Below are 20834 nucleotides of genomic sequence, written 5' to 3'. Positions count from 1 at the left end.
CTGTACACCTGAAACTAACTCGACATTGTAAATCATCTATACTTCAATAAAAAATAAATTTTTTTAAAGGAATTTTTTCAATTAAATAAATAAAAGTGGTTTCAGGGCTTTCCTGGTGGCGCAGTGGTTGAGAGTCCACCTGCCGATGCAGGGGACGCGGGTTCGTGACCTGGTCCGGGAGGATCCCACATGCCACGGAGCGGCTGGGCCCGTGAGCCATGGCCGCTGAGCCTGCGCGTCCAGAGCCTGTGCTCCGCAACGGGAGAGGCCACAGCAGTGAGAGGCCCGCGTACTGCAAAAAAAAAAAAAAAAAAAAAAAAAAAAAAAAAAAAAAAATGTGGTTTCACCTTTAGTAATCTCAATCTGGAATGAAGAAAAAGGGTAGTTTAAGAGTAAGAACCTTAGGAGAGTTCAGTCCAACAGAAATATGATGTGAGCCACATATACACTTTTAAATACTCTAGTAACCACTTTATTTTTTCTTATAATAGTTGGTCAAGAAACACTTATTTTATTTTTTTTAATTTCTTTTGGCCGCTCCACGCCGCTTATGGGATCTTTGTTCCCCGACTAGGGATTGAACCCGGGCCCCCGGCAGTGGATACAAGGAGTCCTAAACACTGGACCACGAGGGTAGTCCCTAGTAACCACTTTAAAAAAGGTAAAAAGAAATAGGTGAAATTCATTTTAATATGCTTTATCTAACCTAATATACACTAAATTATTTCAACATGTACTCAATATTAAAAATATTTTACATTCTTTTCTCATACTAAGCCTTCAAAATTGGTGTGCATTTTCCAAGGGCAGCACATTTCAACTCGAGCAGCCACAGGTGGCTACTATGTTGCACAAGGCAGGTACCCATCATAAACCATGAAACCTCCTCCGCAAATAAATGCAACCAGCCGTCTCTTTAGTATTACTAAATGTAATGGATATCTACTAATGAAGAAACAATCCAATTACATCCAAGGAACTAAATGTATTAGGAACTAGAGAAAAAGTCAGTCCTTCATCTCAGTCCAGTATAGAAAACCAATAAGGGTGTATAGAGAACTATAGTTATACAAGCAGGAACACTGCAGTGCAGCTCCAGGAAGTCCTTTATTGTCTGCGCCAAGGGCTGGGATAGTCAGGCCTTGGAGGTGAGTAGGGTTCCCCCAGCAGAGAAAGAAGGAGAGGCATGGCAGGTGCTGTGCACCTCCACATCCAAGGCAGAGGTGGGAGAAAGTGTGCAGACCCTTCAGAGAAGGTGGAGCAGCCCTGGGACCAAAATGCAACCCAGGAGGAGGAAAGGCCTGACCCACCTCGCACACCCAGCTGAAGTGGGCCTTCATCCTGAGAATGAGAGGCCGCCCAGTGGGCTGAAGCAGGAGGATGTGACCACATTAGGTCGCTAGTGCTTTCTTGGGAAGCCAGGTGCGCAAGCATGGAAATGGGGCCTCCAGGTGCTGCTGCAGATGCAACCACAGAAGGCAGAGAAGCAGCCTGAATCCAGGCAGAGCTGGCGGGAGGTGCACTCAGACAACATCCACAGGACTTCGAGGCCCGAGGAGCACAGGGAAAAGTAACAACCTGCATCAGGTGAGCACAAAAAATGCTACCAGGTTTATCCCCTAACTGCGGCTGTACCAGACTCACAGGTCCTGACAACTCTGAAGCCCGTGTAGAAAAACAGAGGACCCCCAGCCAAGAGGAATACGCAGACCTGACCCAGGCGGCTGTGTCTGTGTGCTGGCCGGGCCCCATACTTCTGTCACTTGGTATCTGCCCAGGACATGTGTAAATGGGGACCAGGTATGATTAAGTGGTGAAGGGGTTTGCAAATGCGGCAAAGCCAGAGAAGAGATGTTGGATCAATAGTCCATGAGAAAAATACTGGTAAGATACTTCATACTGTTCAAGAAATAAGCTCTGGTGTAACTGTTAATGCTGGTCTTTACTTTCCTTGGAAAAGTTTCTACCGTAAATAAGCAGGTAAGCAGAGGTAACCATAGGAATATATACCAATTTCCACTTCTGTGATGTTTAAATATACGTGTGTGTATCAGAAAAAAACTGATGACATTAAAAAACAATCAGAAACCGGGACTTCCCTGGTGGTGCAGTGGTTAAGAATCTGCCTGCCAATGCAGGGGACACCGGTTTGATCCCTGGTCTGGGAAGATCCCACATGCCACGGAGCAGCTAAGCCCATGTGCCACAACTACTGAGCCTGCGCTCTAGAGCCCGCGAGCCACAACTACTGAGCCCACGTGCTGCAACTACTGAAACCCATGCACCTAGAGCCCGTGCTCCACAACAAGAGAAGCCACTGCAAAGTGAAGCCTACGTATCGCAACGAAGAGTAGCCACTGCTCGCCACAACTAGAGAAAGCCCGCGCGCAGCAACGAAGACCCAATGCAGCCAAAAATAAAAAAAAAATTAAATTAAAAAAAAAAAGGAAAAAAAATCAGAAACTTCCTAAAACTGCAAAAAATGATCAATAGTCAAATTTCATACTCAGTATGTTCAGGCACAGTTCAGAACAATGGACTCCAAAATGACAACAAAAATTCCAATTGTGTTTTGATCACAATGGTGTTTCCTACTGTCCTGGTCATAAAAGGAGGTTGCTATTTAAACAAGCAGTCCCAAAATAAGAAATTTTGATTAATACTAAAGTAAGGAGACATGTTTGGGCCAACTGAAGTACTTTGTTAGTATCCTTCGCCAAATTTTTATAAACTGAATGTACTTATACCAATCCCAAATATCAAATAATTTCAGAGAATGGAGTAGAATGTTCTAGGCCAGCACTATCCAGTAGATATATAATGCAAGCCACACATGTAATTTTTTTTTTTTTTTTTTTTTTTTTTTTTGCGGTACGCGGGCCTCTCACTGTTGTGGCCTCTCCCGTTGCGGAGCACAGGCTCCGGACGCGCAGGCCCAGCGGCCACGGCCCACGGGCCCAGCCGCTCCGCGGCATGTGGGATCCTCCCAGACCGGGGCACGAACCCGTGTCCCCTGCATCGGCAGGCGGACCCTCAACCACTGCGCCACCAGGGAAGCCCCCACACATGTAATTTTAAGTTTTCCAGTAGCAACACTGAAAAAAGAAACAGGTGAAATTGATTTGAATAATACATTTTATTAACCCAAAATAGCCAAAATATTATCATTTCAACATGTAAGCAAAATTAATGAGATATCTCACTTTTTTTTTCATACTAAGCTTTCAAAATCTGACCTGTGTTTCACACCTACAGCTCATCTCAATCTAGAGCAGCTACAATTCAAGGGCTCATTAGCCAAATGTAGCAAGTGGCTATAGTATTAGCGTAGGTCTAGACTAACAATTGCATTCTGTGGATGAAGATACTGAACAGCAAAGCGGTTAGGGGACTGGTAAACTGCCAAGCCAGGCGTAGAATTGTTAGTTTCTAACTCCTGCCCGAATGTTCTTTCTATTTAATCGGCCCATCAGCCTGCAGTAGCCCTGCGTTTGACACCCAGGAGACACACAAGGGTATCAAATTAAGGCAGGCCAAGGACGCCTGGGATGCAAGTCGCTGTCAGGAGACCGCGTGAAACCAGAGCTCACTGTCAAAAGACCGTGTATGGCTGAGCCAAAGGACACCCAACAGCAAATCAACAGAACAGACACCATCTCAATCGATACGCCTGAGTGTTTTGTTTTGACAAGTCCAAGAACACTACATATATTGTAGGATCTAAATTCATCATACTCAGAATAGTAACTGTGAAAATAGCACAGTGCATACAAATCAAAATGTTTTTGAGAATTCAAGCTTGCGTGACACTGGACAGAATTCCCTAGACCCCAACCTCTACTTTGTTGGTAATATTTAAGAAGTCATGTGCAGGAATAAGAAAAGATGCCTGGCAAAAAAAAAAAAAAAAAAAAAGTGGGGAGGGAAATTGTCAAATGTTAATCATTGTTAAAGCTGGCTGATGGATACAAGGCTGTTTATTAAATGATTCTTCCTACCTTGATACATATGTGGAAGCTTCCACAATAAAAATTTTTAAAGGGAATTCCCTGGCAGTCCAGTGGTTAGGACTCCAGGCTCCCACTGCTGGGGGACCAGGTTGAATCTCTGGTCAGGGAACAAAGATCCCGCAAGCCTTGCAGCCCGGCCAAAAAAAAAAAAGCGGGGTGGGGGGTTCTTTAAAAAAAGGGGTTGGGGAGGAGGCATAATCCTCCTTCTAGAAGAGGAAAAAGTTTTCTCAAGCCCCGGCACTAAGACCAATAAATAATCTATGGCATTCGGGCAGTAATTCCAAGAGCATTTGAAAATATGCAGACATCCCAATTCTAAGAAAGCAAACCAAATAGAGAAGAGAAAGGAACCGACAGGGGGAAAATATTTTTAAAACGCCTACAGCCCCAATACCCTGAGAAAATCACTGTCAGCAATGCAACACATATCTTTCCAGATCATCTCCTGTTCGTATGTATTAAAATATTATCTAACCTAAAGAAATGAGATTATCCTCATGAAGCTGTTCTCAAGTCAGCAGCCCTGCATTTGGGAATGACCACCTTCCGGGTAGTTCTCACAGGGTGAAACTCAGGGCTGGGCGAGTGACAAATACCACACTAATCAGCCCCTCCTCTGATGATTTAAATCCTGAACCAATACTCCCAGGGACAGAGGTTAATGGACCTGAATCATACAGGGTCCTGGACAGAAGGCCCATGAATTCCTGCAGCTGGGATCCCAGGACCTGATACCGGGTTTCCCTCTGTTTCCGGCTTGTGGAAGCGACCAGTACTCTTCTTATGAATACGGTTTTCTCATTCAAACTGGACAGAGTTCCCATCTGTTGTTTGAAGTAAAGAATCCTAATAAGAGTAATAAGAACCCATTAATCTTCCAGGTATTGTGCTAAAATTCTGATAGGCGTTCATTCACTTAATCCTCACGACGCTCCCATGAGGTAAATACTATTATTAACTCCATTTCAGAACTGAAAAACTGGAGGGCCAGGCTGATTACATAATGTGCCGCAACTCACAGCTACTGGCTGTTGAGCAAGGATTTGAACTTGCGCTGGTGGATCCTGTCATTTAGTCCTCCAATTAAGCTGCTTTCTGACATGCTTTTTTCATTAATAATACATTAAGAATATCATTCCATGCTGGAAAACACACCTTTTGTTAACAGCCATATTGAATTTCATAATATATATTTTCATAATTCAACCAAGGATCTCCTCCATTGGGATATTTAGATTGTTTCTAGTTTATTTAATATCATGAATATGGCTATAATAGCTGTCCTTTTAATCTGAAGGCACGTCTTAATTTATATTTACGTTAACTTTCTGGCATGGATTTGTCAGGTCAAAGGATATGTACCCTTTTTTTCCATTCTCGATTATGTATTGTCAAATAAGGGTACTTGTTTTCAAAGCTTGTTAAGAAATATAAAAGGGAACAAAGTTGGCTTTTCTTTGAGAAAGGCTGTTTCTGCCTTTGGGCATTCCTGTGTGTTGACCTGCTCAGAAAGGAGACAATCTGTGCAGCTAACAAAGAAAAAGGACTCTGTTTTTAAATGTTAATTGGTGTAGGATAATAGGATTTCCCAATCAATACCAAATACAGTTCAAGTCCAGTGTTTAAGGAGTTCTCTACTGCATCATATTTCCTGAGGCAATTCTAAAGGGCATCACTCAGGGATCGATAGTGGAAAAGGTGAGTTAAAAGCAAAGATATTCCTGTGACTTTTGGCATCTGTCCTTTGCACTGGCTGCTTCAAAACTCAGAACTTACATTATTTGAGACTCCAGTTAAATCAACACATAGATGTGATTATCAATGCTTTTATTTCTCTTGTGAGATTGATGTTCTCTATTTCCTTTTCTCAGAAGGTCACTCCAGTGCAGTAACTTCCTGAGGAGATCACACTAGTATCTACTTTTTTGCTCTATAAGGACTGAAATCCTCTCCAGCTGAGTACAAAATAACACTTCAGACTAGACCTAACTCCAGGCTAACGAAGGCTGATGCTCCACCATCTGACATCAGCAGGAAGCTTTAGAGAAAGATGATGGCTAAAAGGAGCCACCCATACTATATGACCCTGCAATCCCACTCCTGGGCACATATCTGGAGAAAAACATGATCCAAAAGGATGCACGCACCCCAGTGTTCACAGCAGCACTATTCACAATAGCCAAGACATGAAAACAACCTGAATGTCCATTGACAGATGAATAGATAAAGAAGATGTGGCACATGTATATAATGGAATATTACTCAGCCATAAAAAAGAGTGAAATAATGCCATTTGTAGCAACATGGATGGACCTAGACATTGTCATACTGAGTGAAGTAAATCACACAAAGACAAATATCATATGATATCGCTTATAGGTAGAATCTTTAAAAAATAATACAAATGAACTTATTTACAAAACCGAAACAGACTCACAGACGTAGAGAATGAACTTATGGTTATCAGAGGGGAAGGGTGTGTGAGAGGGATAGTTAGGGAGTTTGGGATTGACATGTACCCACGTTATATTTAAAATGGATAACCAACAAGGATCTACTGTATAGCACAGTGAACTCTGCTCAATATTATGTAGCAACCTAAATGGGAAAAGAATTTGAAAAAGAATAGATACATGTATATGTATAACTGAATCACTTTGCTGTACACCTGAAACTAACATGACATTGTTAATCAACTATACTCCAATATAAAATAAAAAGTCTAAATAAATAGAGACTTCCCTGGTGGTCCAGCAGTTGAGAATCCACCTTCTAATGCAGGGGATGCAGGTTCAATTCCTGGTCGGGGAACTAAGATCCCACATGCCACAGGGCAACTAAGCCAGAGCACTGCAACTACAGAGCCCAGGCACTCTGGAGCCCATGCGCCACACCTAGAGAGAAGCCCTCGTGCTACAATGAAAGATCCTGTGTGCCGCAACTAAGACCCGACACAGCCAAAAATAAATAAATAAAGTTTAAATAAAAAAATAAATAAACAGATGGAGCCACCCCCTTATCAAGGGTCAGATGGAAAAGGCCAAAGTACATTAGTGAGAATGTTTGGCGCTGCGTCCTTGCAACACTGGACAGTAAACTGTACACAGAGACGTTCTTTGGGAGACCAGATAGCTGAAGGCAGAAAAGTAAATAAAATAAGTACAAGAGTCCCAGATCCCTTGGGAACTGGAATTTTAATATCTCGGGAAAACGAATTTCTCAGTAACCTTACCCACTCAAACAAAATACAATTTAAAAAGAAAACCTGTATCCTAAAAGTAGGATCAGGACACAGAACATATTAGCACAGGCCTGTTGACTGATTCTGGCAGAGTCTATATGGCCAGGCTGACAATGATTATCTTGCAGGGACAGATAAGAAAGTTGAAAGGGAAAACACAAGTAAATATTTACTAAGCACAACCCCAAGGAAGAAAAGAGCTAGCAGACACAGGAAACTAAAGAATATGAAGATAAAATGAAGCATTCCCAGAAAGTTCAGGGAATCAGAAAATAATAAGAAAAATGAGAATCAGAATCAGGACATGTTACGTGTTAGTCTAAGTAGCTTGGTTGCCACGTTTCATCTTATTTGGCAATCCCCTTCTCCCTCACTCCCCCGCCAACTCCGTCCCAGTCAACCAGCTCTTAGGGAAAACCGGGAAGAGACAGACGAGGAATCCATGCAAACAGTGCAGGATTTGTCTCCCACGTGAAGCCTCCCCAGCAGACTCATGAAGCTGAAGAGTCTCTTTTGTTGCCTCATATGGAGGTGAGGTGTGCAAGTCTGGTTAACCCGCAAATTCAGTGAGTTAGAACTTGCAGGCAACAATGACATCGTTGGTCTCCTTGAAGATTTAGGAACTCACCGAGGGCATGGCTACAACTCCGGCAGGATTCCGTCAGACTGACGATTATTTGCTGCAGGTCGGCTCTGGGGGGAGTGGGAGAAGGGTTGGGGTTTTTCCAGCCATTACATTTACAAGATTCCTCAGCCTAAAAAAAAATGAATAGAGAAACAACGTTATGTAACAGGCAGCAATGGACTGAATATTACACGCGAATAATACACTCTAGTCACGTGACAGCTACCCACCCCACTCCAGACTTAATAATATTCTCTATATTCACAAGAAACGAATACAGAAAGAAAGCAAAGAAGGTGTGTGACTTGGGCCTTCGGGTTTTTTGTTGTGTTTTTGGTTTGGGTTTCTTTTCTGCTGGCTGGCATCCAAGTACTGCCTCAGAAAAAGGACCATCCCGTACACTTCGGTAACACCGCCCCAAGCGAGCCTCCATGGGGGGTCAATTCCAAGGGAGTCCATCCATGAAGCTTCCCAAAGGGATGAGCCAGACTCCTGAGGTCCCTGCAACACAGCTGGGGCTCTAGCCGCAACTCTGCCCTGCAGAACTGAAGAAGTCAGCAATCTTGGGGACATGAGGAAGGACACAGCAGTTGAAGCCACACGTGCAGGGTCCTCCAAGTCCTTTGGGGGCGGTCCCAGCTGTAGAAGTGGACAGGGCTCGCCACGTCGTCTGGGATTTCTACCTCTGTGTATTTCCCAGGCCTCCTGGACTAGAATACTATTATTTTGGCAATGCTTGGTAGAAATCTTCCTTAACTTCCTCCACTTACTTCACACTTCCCCACCTTCTTAGAGAACAGCGAATATGATTGAGCATTTCAGTGATGACTTGGGTGGTGAAGGAGAGGACAAGGATGGAAAGATATTGATTATTCCCAGTTACTCTACCAAGCTACCATGCTGGGTATTCAGGGGTCGTAAGTTGTGGAAGGCAATGTGGAAGGCTTGCACTGAATGACTCAAGCCACTTAGAATTCTGCCTACTTCTGGTGTATCCTTCACCACTCCATCCCTCTCTTATTTACTGCTTCAAATCTGCTGTGGCTGGGAAACCAAAAAGTTAATTGTTAGAACAACACGAGACACAGGCAGATTCATTCTGGGCCTTCTACGTGCTTTGTCCAATACGGGAGTCACAAGCCACGTGTGGCTATTGCTCACTTGAAATATGGCTTGTGTACATTGAAATGCATTGTAGGTGTAAAATACACAGAGTTAGAAGACGGGTGTGAGGGAAAAAAAGTCTCAGTAATTTTCATATTCATTACATGTTGAAATGTCAATATTTTAGATACATGGAGTTAAATAAGAGATATTAAAATTCACTTGACCTGTTTCTTTTTACTTTTCTTAATGTGACCACCAGAACATTTAAAATTACACATGTGGTTCACATTACACTTCCACTGGACAGCACTGGCCTTGAAACAATCGCAGTAGATTTCTGTGCTTGGGCTTCGTGTTAGATCTTTTGTTCCCTCAGACGTCTCTCCTCCCTGCTTTGGATCCTGCCCCCCACCCCACCCTCCATCCCCTCGTGTACCAGATGGCTGAAGTTAACAGGAGTCTGATTTGTAGAAAATTCCAGAATGGCTGCTGCCTTGACCTCACACAGAAAACTCTCCAAGAGAGGAACGGTTTCTGAAGTATAGGCGTGTATATAGGAGAGTAAGAAAAGAAAGAATAAATAATTGGTAAGGCAGGAAGGCTCAAGGTGGAAGAAGAAAAATCTGCTTTGGATGGTAAGTGCTCTCCAGGGGGCCCCGTGAACCTGGCAAGCCCAACCCGACAGCGCCTCACATTTCATCACAGCGCGGATGGGGAAGGATGGGCCCGAGGAAGGGCCTTACACCAGGTACCCCAACAGAGCAGCCCCCCGCCAGTAGCCCCCGTCACCCTCCTCTGTTTGGCCAGGCACTAGGCAGGACCTACCGTTACCCCCATTGCTCTGCTACTAAGCTGAGCCAGGCCCTGAAATTCTCTGCCGTGAGCCATCCACCTCCTTAGAGACTTGGAAAGGTCTCCGAGGCCATGTTCTTGAGGGGGACACTCATGAGAACCTGCTCCCCGGAAAGTAGCCCGACAGTCTCCGGAGGGCTAAGGGACACCCCCCCCAGTGGACCCCTCCTCTTCTAATCATGGGAGAGCTACTTGAAGGGACTCCCACAGCCCCCAGCTTCTCTGAGCGCTTGGTCTGATCCCACTGCCCTTTCCGAAATGGCGTTTGGTTGGAAAAAGAAAAGTGATGACAAAACAAGTTAATTAAGGAGAGCAGGACAAACCTAAGAAGAGAAAACAGTGATAGCCAGAAACCCTGAGTTTGGAGAACTACATTCTAAGCCAGACAAAGACTACTATGCATACTGAGTCACTCACTACCACAGTATGTGCTGAGGTTCTACTATGGGCCGGGTACTTTTGCTGGGTATGGAAGGGAATGAAGAAAGATCCTGCCTGTCCTCAAGGAGCTGACACTGGGGTGCTGCAGGAGAGGGCAAACAGGCAACACCAATAAGCACATCATACGGTATGTCAGAGAGTGACAGTGATCGGAAAGAAAGATGGAGCGATGGATACAAGGGGGTTCGGCGGACAGTGAGATCGAATGTGCAATTTTAACCAGGCCTTTTAGAGAAGGTGGCATTCAACCAAAGGCTTGACCATTAGGGACCTGGCAGAAGAGCATCCCAGGCAGAGGAAACAGCCAGCGAAAAGGCAAGCATGCCTGGTCTGCTCAACACAAAGGCCAGCACGGCTACAGCACAGCAAGTAAAGGAAAGAGCCGCAGACAGCGAGGTAAGGTGGACGTGGCGGGGGATCCTATAAGGCCTCCCGGGCAATGATAAAGACTTTAGCCTGGTTACTTGATCTCTTCCCTTCCTCTCAAACACGATCCTCCAGACTTGAAGCAGGGACAGGAATGGAGCACAAAGACATGAGGCAGGGTGTCTCCAAACTCATTTCTTTCTCTTTCACTTTTTCCTTTAGTCATTAGGGTCAACCATCCCCACTTGCTTTTTTCTTTTTCTTTAATGGCAATCACTAAGGTAAAAAAAAAAAAAAAAAAAAAAAAAAAGTCCATCCATTTTCCTGTCCCTAAATTACATGAGCAATCATCCTATTTCCTTCTTCTGTTTACTTCCAGTCCAGGACCAATGATGCATTCTATCACATGGAGAAACACCATAATTCCTAATACAATCCAGAACTTTATAAGGCCCACCGAGGGAACACAGGATTGTCATAAATGTGCCGAGTTGCCTAGTCAAGGGTTTCCTAACTTAGTAAGGCCAAGGATTTATGTTAGGGTTTGGGGTCAACTGGATAAGGACTGAAGTTCAGGACGCTGAGGAATCATGTGACTTGGGAGTCTGTCCTCAGTTTGCCTCAGCAACCCCTTTAGCTTTTGACAAACCTGATGGATTTTGCATCTTGGCAGGTTAGCAACCACAGCCTAAGTCTCCTTCTTTGGCAGGCTGGCTCGGGGCAGGAAGTAAAACTGGCAGGAAGTCTGTATAGACCAGAATTAAACCCACCAGAGCCAGCATCTGTGACTCCAGATTCTCAGAGAGACGGTGACCTAGTTAAGCATGAAGTTCCTCATTACAGGAAGCTGAGAAGCCAGCGTGCTCTGAATCAATCCCATACACTCCACATCTACGAGAAGAGCCATCAGCCTGGACAAAACAGGCTGGACATAAAGCTCTGAGTCCACAGGTAAGAAACCCCTCGGTATGTGCTTGGGTCTGATGGGACCTCCCCACTGCTTTTCACACAGTGTGCAGACTGGATTAGCTCAGAAGACACTGCTAATGGGGTGGGCTCTCTCTGCATTTGCAGGGTGGTGGGAAGAATGCACAGGGAGGAGAAGGAAAAGAGTAGATAAGGGACTTCCCTGGTGGCGCAGTGGTTAAGAATCCACCTGCCAGCGCAGGGGACGTGGCTTCGATCCCGGGTCCGAGAAGATCCCACAGGCTGCGGAGCAACTAAGCCCATGCACTCTAGAGCCCGCGAGCCACAACTACTGAGCCCGCAAGCCACAACTACTGAAGCCCGTGCACCTAGAGCCTGTGCTCCGCAACAAGAGAGGCCACCTCAATGAGAAGCCCGTGCACCACAACTAGAGAAAGCCCGCGGGCAGCAACAAAGACCCAACGCGCCAAAAATAAATAAATAAGTTAATTAATTAATTAATTAATTAAAGAGTAGATAAAACACGAGCCTTTCCTGCTTTCTTTCCTGCGCCATCTACCTATTCTTCAAACCATGAGTGCCCACTGCACGACACTCACAGGCCTGGATACTGAGACACAAGAAATCTCTGTGGAGCATGGGCTCTAGGCACATGGGCTTCAGCAGTTGTGGCACATGGGCTCAGTAGTTGTGGCTCACGGGCTTAGTTGCTCCACGGCATGTGGGATCTTCCCGGACCAGGGCTCGAACCCGTGTCCCCTGCATCAGCAGGCGGACTCTCAACCACTGCGCCACCAGGGAAGCCCTAAATATTTTAATAAAAACAATTCCACAGCATTTATTGTCACCTGGTAATAACATAAAGGTGAGCAAAACAATATGAATAAATGCTTTAGAACTACACTCCTAACAAAGGACACCTAAAAAAACTGTATTGCCTTCTCAACAACTTCTCACTTCATTGATCATTTCTAGTTGGAGACACTTTGGAGCAGAGTAATGTTAGCATGATCCGACCCAGTTGTTTTCTTGACTTTGTTTTAGAATGAATCTCTTCTGCATCATCTAGTACGAGGTTCATATACTCATCAGTACCAATGATACAGCCCTCTATCCCCATATTCACTTGCCCCTAAAGCCACATCTGAATCCGAGATCTATTTTGCAAGTATCTGAAGATGAGATTGATGGGCTGCACCATCACCTTCTGCACCTTCTGGCCCTGGTCTGGTGCACCATGGTGGAAGCTCACAAAGACCACACTAACCCCGCACACTGCCTCAAAAAATAATGGCAGGCGGATTCTTAACCACTGCACCACCAAGGAAGTCCGCCCTTGCTTTTTTATGTCATAATATTTACCTTAAAAATTCAACCGAAATTACAAACAAAAGGTTGAACCATTGGCCTAAAATAGATAAGACTTTGGGATTGAATCAGATTCCTCCTGAAGCTCTGCTTAGCAACTAGATTCCTGGAAATTTTCCCAGATAACCTGGGAGAATGAGACTGGATGTTCCTGCAGCAAAGCCCTAGGACTAGGATGTTCTTTCATGATATATGGTTTCCTCAGACTCTGGAGCAGCCGAGAGGGCAGGGATGGAGAAACGGGGCAGAGGAAAAGGGAGCCGGGAAGGTTGAGGCAATCCTCCATCACAAGAGGCTGGCAGGAGACTGGGGAAGGGGTCCTTTCTGAGCCCTCCCGCAAGGACTTGTCCCCTTCCTCCGCAGCCCTTCAGCACCCTGCCCTCGACCAACCCCCAGCAACGATAGGGAAAGGAAGGGAGGCAAACTCACGGTCAGCAAAATGTTCCACTTAGGTTGAAGCTGGTAGAAAGGCTGCAGGTACACAGTATCAAAGCCGTGGTCAGAAGGGTGGGCCTCACAGTGATATAAATGTGGTTTCAAATCTTAGCTCCAACATTTACTAACTGTATGAACCCGGGGTAAACCCCTTAACCTCCCTAAGCTTCCCAAGCTATAAAATGAGTATAAAATACCTATCTCGGGGCCTCCCTGGTGGCGCAGTGGTTGAGAGTCCGCCTGCCGATGCAGGGGATACGGGTTCGTGCCCCGGTCTGGGAGGATCCCATATGCCGCGGAGCGGCTGGGCCCGTGAGCCATGGCCGCTGAGCCTGCGCATCCGGAGCCTGTGCTCCGCAACGGGAGAGGCCACAACAGTGAGAGGCCCGCGTACGGCAAAAAAAAATAATAATAATAAAAAAAAAATAAAATAAAATAAAATAAAATAAAATACCTATCTCACAAGACTGGTGGGGGCATTAAGTAATGAATGTGGGTAGGCGCTAGAGTGAACACAAGTGGTTATAAAGATGATGGTAATATGCCAGGAGTGCCCTGTTAGGTGAAGGATGAGCTGGAACGAGAGCTCTGTAAGTCATGATGAACTACAACAGTTAATACTTTAAAGCAAGGACCTGAAGAGGATGCAGCCAATGAAAGTAGCTTCAGGATACTGGCCCCAATCACTAGAGAATCACAGCTCTTACTGAGCAAAAGATTGGACAGCTTACAAATAAAAAGTTATGCCCCTCACACATATGACCCAGCAACCCCACTCCTGGGCATTATCCAGACAAAACTCTTAATTTGAAAAGATATATGTACCCCTATGTTCACAGCAGCACTATTCACAATAGCCAAGACATGGAAGCAACCTAAATGTCCATCAACTGATGAATGGATAAAGAAAATGTGGTATATATACACACACACACACACACACACACACACACACAATGGAATATTACTCCACCATAAAAAGGAATGAAATAATGCCATTTGCAGCAATATGAATGGACCTAGAGACTATCATACTAAGTGAAGTAAGTCAGACAGAGAAAGACAACTATCATATGATATCACTTATATGTGGAATCTAAAAAAAAATGATACAAATGAACTTATTTACAAAACAGAGAGTCACAGATGTTGAAAACAAACTTATGGTTACCAAGGGGGAAGGTGGGGAGGGATAAACTGGGAGATTGGGATTGACACATACACACTACTATATGTAAAATAGATAACTAATAAGGACCTACTGTACAGCACAAGGAACTCTACTCAATACCCTGTAATGACCTATATGGGTAAAGAAAATTTAAAAAGACTGGACATACGTATACGTATAACTGATTCACTTTACTGTACAGCAGAAACTAACACAACATTGTAAATCAACTATACTCCAATAAAAATTTTTTTAAAAAAAGTGATGCTCCTAGCAGAATCAATCAGCTCCATTCCCACCACACATGAGAACAATGGGAAGTCACTCAAAAGGCTCATGGGGTGACCTTGGTGGACATTTTTATAACAGAGTGGATGTGAAAAGAAAGAAATGGCAAGGTTACATATACACAATCACTCAGTAAGAACACAATATATCAAAACCTATGGGATATGGTTAAGGCAACACATAAAAGAAAAACAAAGACCCTTAAATGCATTTACGGGAAAAAGCAGAAAGATTAAAAATAAATGAATTAATCATTCAACTCAATAATCTAGAAAAAAAGTAAAAAACTCAAGGAAAATTTTTTAAAACTCAAGGAAAATAGACAAAAGAAATTAATGCAAAAAATATTTAAGGAACTCAATAATGAACAAAAGCATATACCTACCCAGTATAATAAATGGTTTTTGAAAAGAACATTAAATTAAACAAACTCTTGTCAAGTCTAATCAAGAGGGAAAGAAAGAAGTGAGAAAGGACATAAAACTACAGATTTATTTTATAGCTTAAATAAGTACTCTGTAGAACTTTATACCAATAAATTTGAAAAACTAGATGAAACAGGTGACTTCCTGACTTCCCTCAGAAAATATAAATTATCAAACCTGATTTAATAAGTAGTAAAGTGTCTAACAATCCTAGAAGAAGTGAAAAGGGGGTCAAAAATCTACTCCTAAAAAAGGACCCAGGTCCAGATAGTTTTATAAGAACATTCTGGTTAATTCTCAAGGGTCATCCAACATAAATATTATGTGAACCACAGACAAAATTTTAAATTTTCTAGTAGCCAGATTTCAAAAAGTAAAAGTAGGTGAGATTAATTTAAATAATAAATTTATTTCATATAACATCTAAAATGTTACCATTTTAATATGGAATTGGTATAAAAATATTATAAATAAGATATTTTACATAGTTTTTTTTTTTTGCAGTGCACGGGCCTCTCACTGTTGTGGCCTCTCCCGTTGTGGAGCACAGGCTCCGGACGCACAGGCTCAGCGGCCATGGCTCACGGGCCCAGCCGCTCCGCGGCATGTGGGATCTTCCCGGACTGGGGCACGAACCCGTGTCCCCTGCATTGGCAGGCGGACTCTCAACCACTGCACCACCAGGGAAGCCCCAACATAGTTTTTTATGCTAAGTCTTCAAAACCCAAGGGATATCTGACATGGCACATCTCAACCCAAACAAGCCACGTTTCAGGTACTCAATTGTCATTTGTGGCTAGTGGCTACCATATTGGGCAGCAGGAAACCAGGTCACTGGTATTGAAAACTGTGCCAAAGCATTAGAAAAAGATTAAAAAACACATATCATTCTATGAATTCAGTATAACCCTAACAGTAAAACAAAATACAGAGAGCAAAAAAACATAGGAAAAGTCACCAGCCCAACCTCACAAAAACAAAAATGAAATACTTGTAAATCAAATTCAACAATACAGGGGGACTTCCCTGGTGGTCCAGTGGGTAAGACTCCGCACTCCCAATGCAGGGGGCCAGGTTCGATCCCTGGTTGGGGAACGAGATCCTACATTCCACAACTAAGAAGCCCTCATGCCACAACTAAGAAGTCCGCGTGCTGCAACAAAGATCCTGCGTGCCACGACTAAGACCTGGCGCAGCCAAAATAAATAAATTTTTTTTTAAATTTGACACTACACAATCCAATATCATGCATCTTGACCAGTACATAATAACTAAACTTTATTACAGGAATGCAAAGACAGATCATTTGAAACAAATTAATTGATACATTAACAAATTAAAGGAAGAGAAAATAATTACGACTGATGCCCAAAAAAGCTTTTCAAAGCATTCAAAATTAATTTCTGATTTTTTTTAAAAAATAGCAAATTTGGTATAGAAGAAAATTATATTACCTTGAAAGCAAACATTATACTAAATAGACATAAAATCATTCCTATTGGGACTTCCCTGGTGGTCCAGTGGTTAAGACTGTGCTTCCAATGCAGGGGGCACAGGTTCGATCCCTGGTCAGTGAATTAAGATCCCACATGCCATGCAGCACAGCCAAAAAAAAAAATCATTCCTATTAAAGTCACCAAAACAAGAAAGTCCTGAATATGCCCAGAGTTCAACACTGTACTAGTAATACACAAAAACTATGAATATTGCTAGGCAATTCTTAAAGATTATCAAAACTAATAAAGAAATTAATAAACTGGCTGGATATAAGAGCAACATAAAACTCAGAAGCTTTTCCATCACCAATAGCCACTCAGAAAATGTAACAGAAAAAAAAAGATCCTAATAGCAAGAGCCATCAAATACTTAGGGACAAAACTTCAAGATGAGTAAGACCGATATTCAAAAAACTACAACTGTCTACTAAAGATGAATAAATGAAGAAATATGCATTGTTCTTGGTAGGAAGACTGAACAGTGTAAAGATATCAATTCTTAATCTATAAATTTTGTAAATCAGGATCAGTTGAGAGAGTATACACTTACAACCCATAATCAAAGTATTAAGATCCAGAGCATATATAGATCATCTACAAAACAATTTGAAAAGGCAGTCTGATAGAAACAAAATGGCAAATCCAAGTGATTCCAAGAAAAATGAATGCTAATAACAAACAAACCTGTACAAAGTGGTCAAAGTAACTATTAATGGGGAAATAAAAAATTAAAAGCCCTGTGATGAAATTTTTAAAAAGCAAAAACAAGAAAAATAAATAAATAAAAGATAAAAACCCTGTGATCTATTTCCTCACACCAATCAGTTTGCCAAAAAATAAAAATAAAAGGTTGACATCTTGCAGGGGAAACATGCACCTCATACACATGTGTGGGAGGAAACACTGGTGCAGCCTTTTGGAAGTCAAATTGGAATGTTCCTGCCCTTTGGCCCGACAGCACAATTAGGAAGGGCACCTACAGAAATATTCACATGTGCTCAACGATATTTGTATACTGTTTATTAAAGCAAAATATATATATGTCATCTTATATATATCATATATATGTCATCTAAAATTTGATCAAGAGAAGAATTTATTAAATCATGTAGCTTGTTACTACCGACTATTGTACCACCTTTATCAAACATAACGCTAGGGACTTCCCTGGAGGTCCAGTGGTTAAGACTCTGTGCTTCCAATGCAGGGGCCGCATTCGGAAGCAGCAGGTTCGAACCCTGGTCAGGGAACTAAGATCCCACATGCTGCATAGTGTGGCCAAATTAAAAAATAAATAAATAAATAAGGCTAACTCAAGACATGGAAGCAACCTAAGTGTCCAGTGACAGATTAATGGATAAAGACGTGGGATACATATATATATATATTTATATATATATATAAAGTAATATTCCATTGTGTATGTATATATTCCATTGTGTATGTATATATATTACATACACAATGGAATATTACTTAGGCCTAAGAAAGAATGAAGTAATGCCATTTGCAGTAACATGGGTGGACCTAGAGATTATCATACTAAGTGAAGTAACTCAAAGACAAATATCATATGATATCACTTATATGTGCAATCTAAATAATGATACAAATGAACTTATTTACAAAACAGAAATAGACTCACAGATATAGAAAACAAACAAAGTTACCAGAGGGGATAGCGGGGAGCGGGGGATAAATGAGGAGTTTGGGATTAACATATACACACTACTATATATAAAACAGATAAACAACAAGGACCTACTGTATAGCACAGGGAACTCTATTCAATATCTTGTAATAACCTATAAGGGAAAAGAATCTGAAAAAGAATATAGGGACTTCCCTGGGGGCGCAGTGGTTAAGAATCCTCCTGCCAATGCAGGGGACACAGGTTTGATCCCTGGTCCAGGAAGATCCCACATGCTGTGCAGCAACTAAGCCCGTGAACCACAACTACTGAGCCCATGAGCCACCACTACCGGAGCCCGCTCCTAGAGCCCATGGTCTGAAATGAGAAGCCACCGCAATGAGAAGCCCGCACACCACAACAAAGACCCAATGCAGGCAAAAATAAATAAGTTTATTTAAAAAAGTATATATGTATGTATGTACAATATAAACTGAATCACTTTGCTGTATACCTGAAACTAACACAACATTGTAAATTAACTATACTTCAACTTTTTAAAAAATGGTTTAAAAAAAAAAAAGAAGAAGGCTAACTATTTGTGCTGATGTGGAACCTCTCTAGGTCCTGGTAAATGGCAGAAAAGGCAAACCACAGAACAATATATACCATAATCTGATGTATGTTTTTTAAAAATAAATGAGTAAGCAATTAAAATATATACGAATGTGGGCAATTCCATGGTGGTCCAGTGGTTAGGACTCTGCACTTCCACTGCCAAGGGCCTAGGTTCGATCCCTGGTGGGGAAACTAAGATCCCGCAAGGCAGGCGACGCAGCCAAAAAAAAGTGTGTGTGTGTGTGTGTGTGTATGAATGTGGGTGGGTATACAGAGGACCTAGACAGATACATACTTATGGGGGACGGGGCAAAAGTTGGGGAGGGGAAGGGACATTCCCACTGTACTCTATATTCTTCTCTGTGGTATTCATATTCATGGGTTGCTTGCTAATTTTCTTTAACATTGATTCCTCCGAAGGGAAAACATAATTCCGGAGAGATTCCAATAACAATAACAGAGGCTCAGTATACATCAGTTGTGTGAGGGAGGGTGGAAACCACCTTCTTATCACAGACCACATTTAAGAATTCAAGGATCCAGGGTTTCCCTGGTGGCACAGTGGTTGAGAGTCCACCTGCCGATGCAGGGGACATGGGTTCGTGCCCCGGTCCGGGAAGATCCCACATGCCGTGGAGCGGCTGGGCCCGTGAGCCATGGCCGCTGAGCCTGCGCGTCCGGAGCCTGTGCTCCGCAACGGGAGAGGCCACCAGAGTGAGAGGCCCGCGTACCGCAAAAAAAAAAAAAAGAATTCAAGGATCCAAAACTCTTCTCCCTGTGGGGCTGCTTATAAACCAACCCCTCCCCTCACTGAGGTTCAAGCCAAAAAGTAACAAGCTTGAAACTCTTGGAGAAGACAACACAGATTTTTAGAGATATTAATCTTAACTTCATGATTGCAAAAGACTCAGAGCAATCAGCCCAGAAAGAAAAGTTTGTGCCTCTTCTTGTCTTAGCAGGACAGAATAATGCCGCGTTCATGGAGGGGCTGCTAAATGGGTGGATCACAAATCTCATGGCAGGGAGATTCCTCCCAATAGCCTACTCAACAAAAAATGTTACATCCCAAATATTAACCACATTTATTTACGCCACTTGTGATAGAAGTGCTTAATAAACTGTACAACAATGAACCCTGATGCTTAAAAATGTAACTGAATAAAGGACTTTTCTTTCAAAACTGGCTAACTTGGTTTCCTCCACTGAGTGTTGGGGACCCAGTAGCTTTTACAAAGTAGGTTTTTATTCCTTAAGCTAAGAGGAGGGTAAAGGGAGGGCGAGAAGAGAGGAGAGAGGGCGAAAGTACAGGGCAAAACACTGAGAAGCATAAAAGCTTTGTCAGCGTGTTGGCCAGCACATGGCAGTCAGCCACAAGCCACTATGCAGCCCTCAGAGAAAGTCCAAGTTGAGATGCATTGTAACTGTAAGATATGCACTGAATTTCAAAGACTTCGTGTCCAAGGGGGAAAAAAGAATGTTAAAATATCTCATTAAGAATTCTGTTATATTGATCACGTTATAATGATATTTTGGAATATTACATAAAACATTAAAATTAATGAAATGGAATTGTTTTCTCTCATTTTTTTAATGTGGTGTGGTGGGTGGAATAGTGTCCCCCCAAAGTTTAGGACCACCTGGAACCTCACAAAGGGAATTTATTTGGAAATAGGATTCCTTAAGGATTTTTTTTTTTTAACTTATTTTTGGCTGCGTTGGGTTTCTGTTGCTGTGCACGGGCTTTCTCTAGTTGTTGTGAGCGGGGGCTACTCTTTGTTGCAGTGCGCGGGCTTCTCATTGCGGTGGCTTCTCTTGTTGCAGAGCACGGGCTCTA

General features: G+C 42.8%; 1 protein-coding gene across 1 annotated transcript in view; it reads right to left on the bottom strand.

The window, feature by feature from the left end:
* The window catches only part of KAT2B (lysine acetyltransferase 2B), a 104992-nt gene that overhangs the window by 62643 nt on the left and 21515 nt on the right, over positions 1 to 20834 (bottom strand). Inside the window, exon 2 of the mRNA XM_060099482.1 lies at positions 7880 to 8006. Within this exon, the coding sequence (XP_059955465.1) occupies positions 7880 to 8006 (127 nt within the window). The remainder of the gene's footprint in view (positions 1 to 7879; positions 8007 to 20834) is intronic.

The sequence above is a fragment of the Mesoplodon densirostris genome, chromosome 5 (assembly GCF_025265405.1).
Source record: "Mesoplodon densirostris isolate mMesDen1 chromosome 5, mMesDen1 primary haplotype, whole genome shotgun sequence".
Taxonomy (NCBI): Eukaryota; Metazoa; Chordata; class Mammalia; order Artiodactyla; family Ziphiidae; genus Mesoplodon; species Mesoplodon densirostris.
The sequence above is the reverse complement of the archived record's forward strand: the minus strand, read 5'-3'. Positions and strand labels throughout refer to the sequence as shown.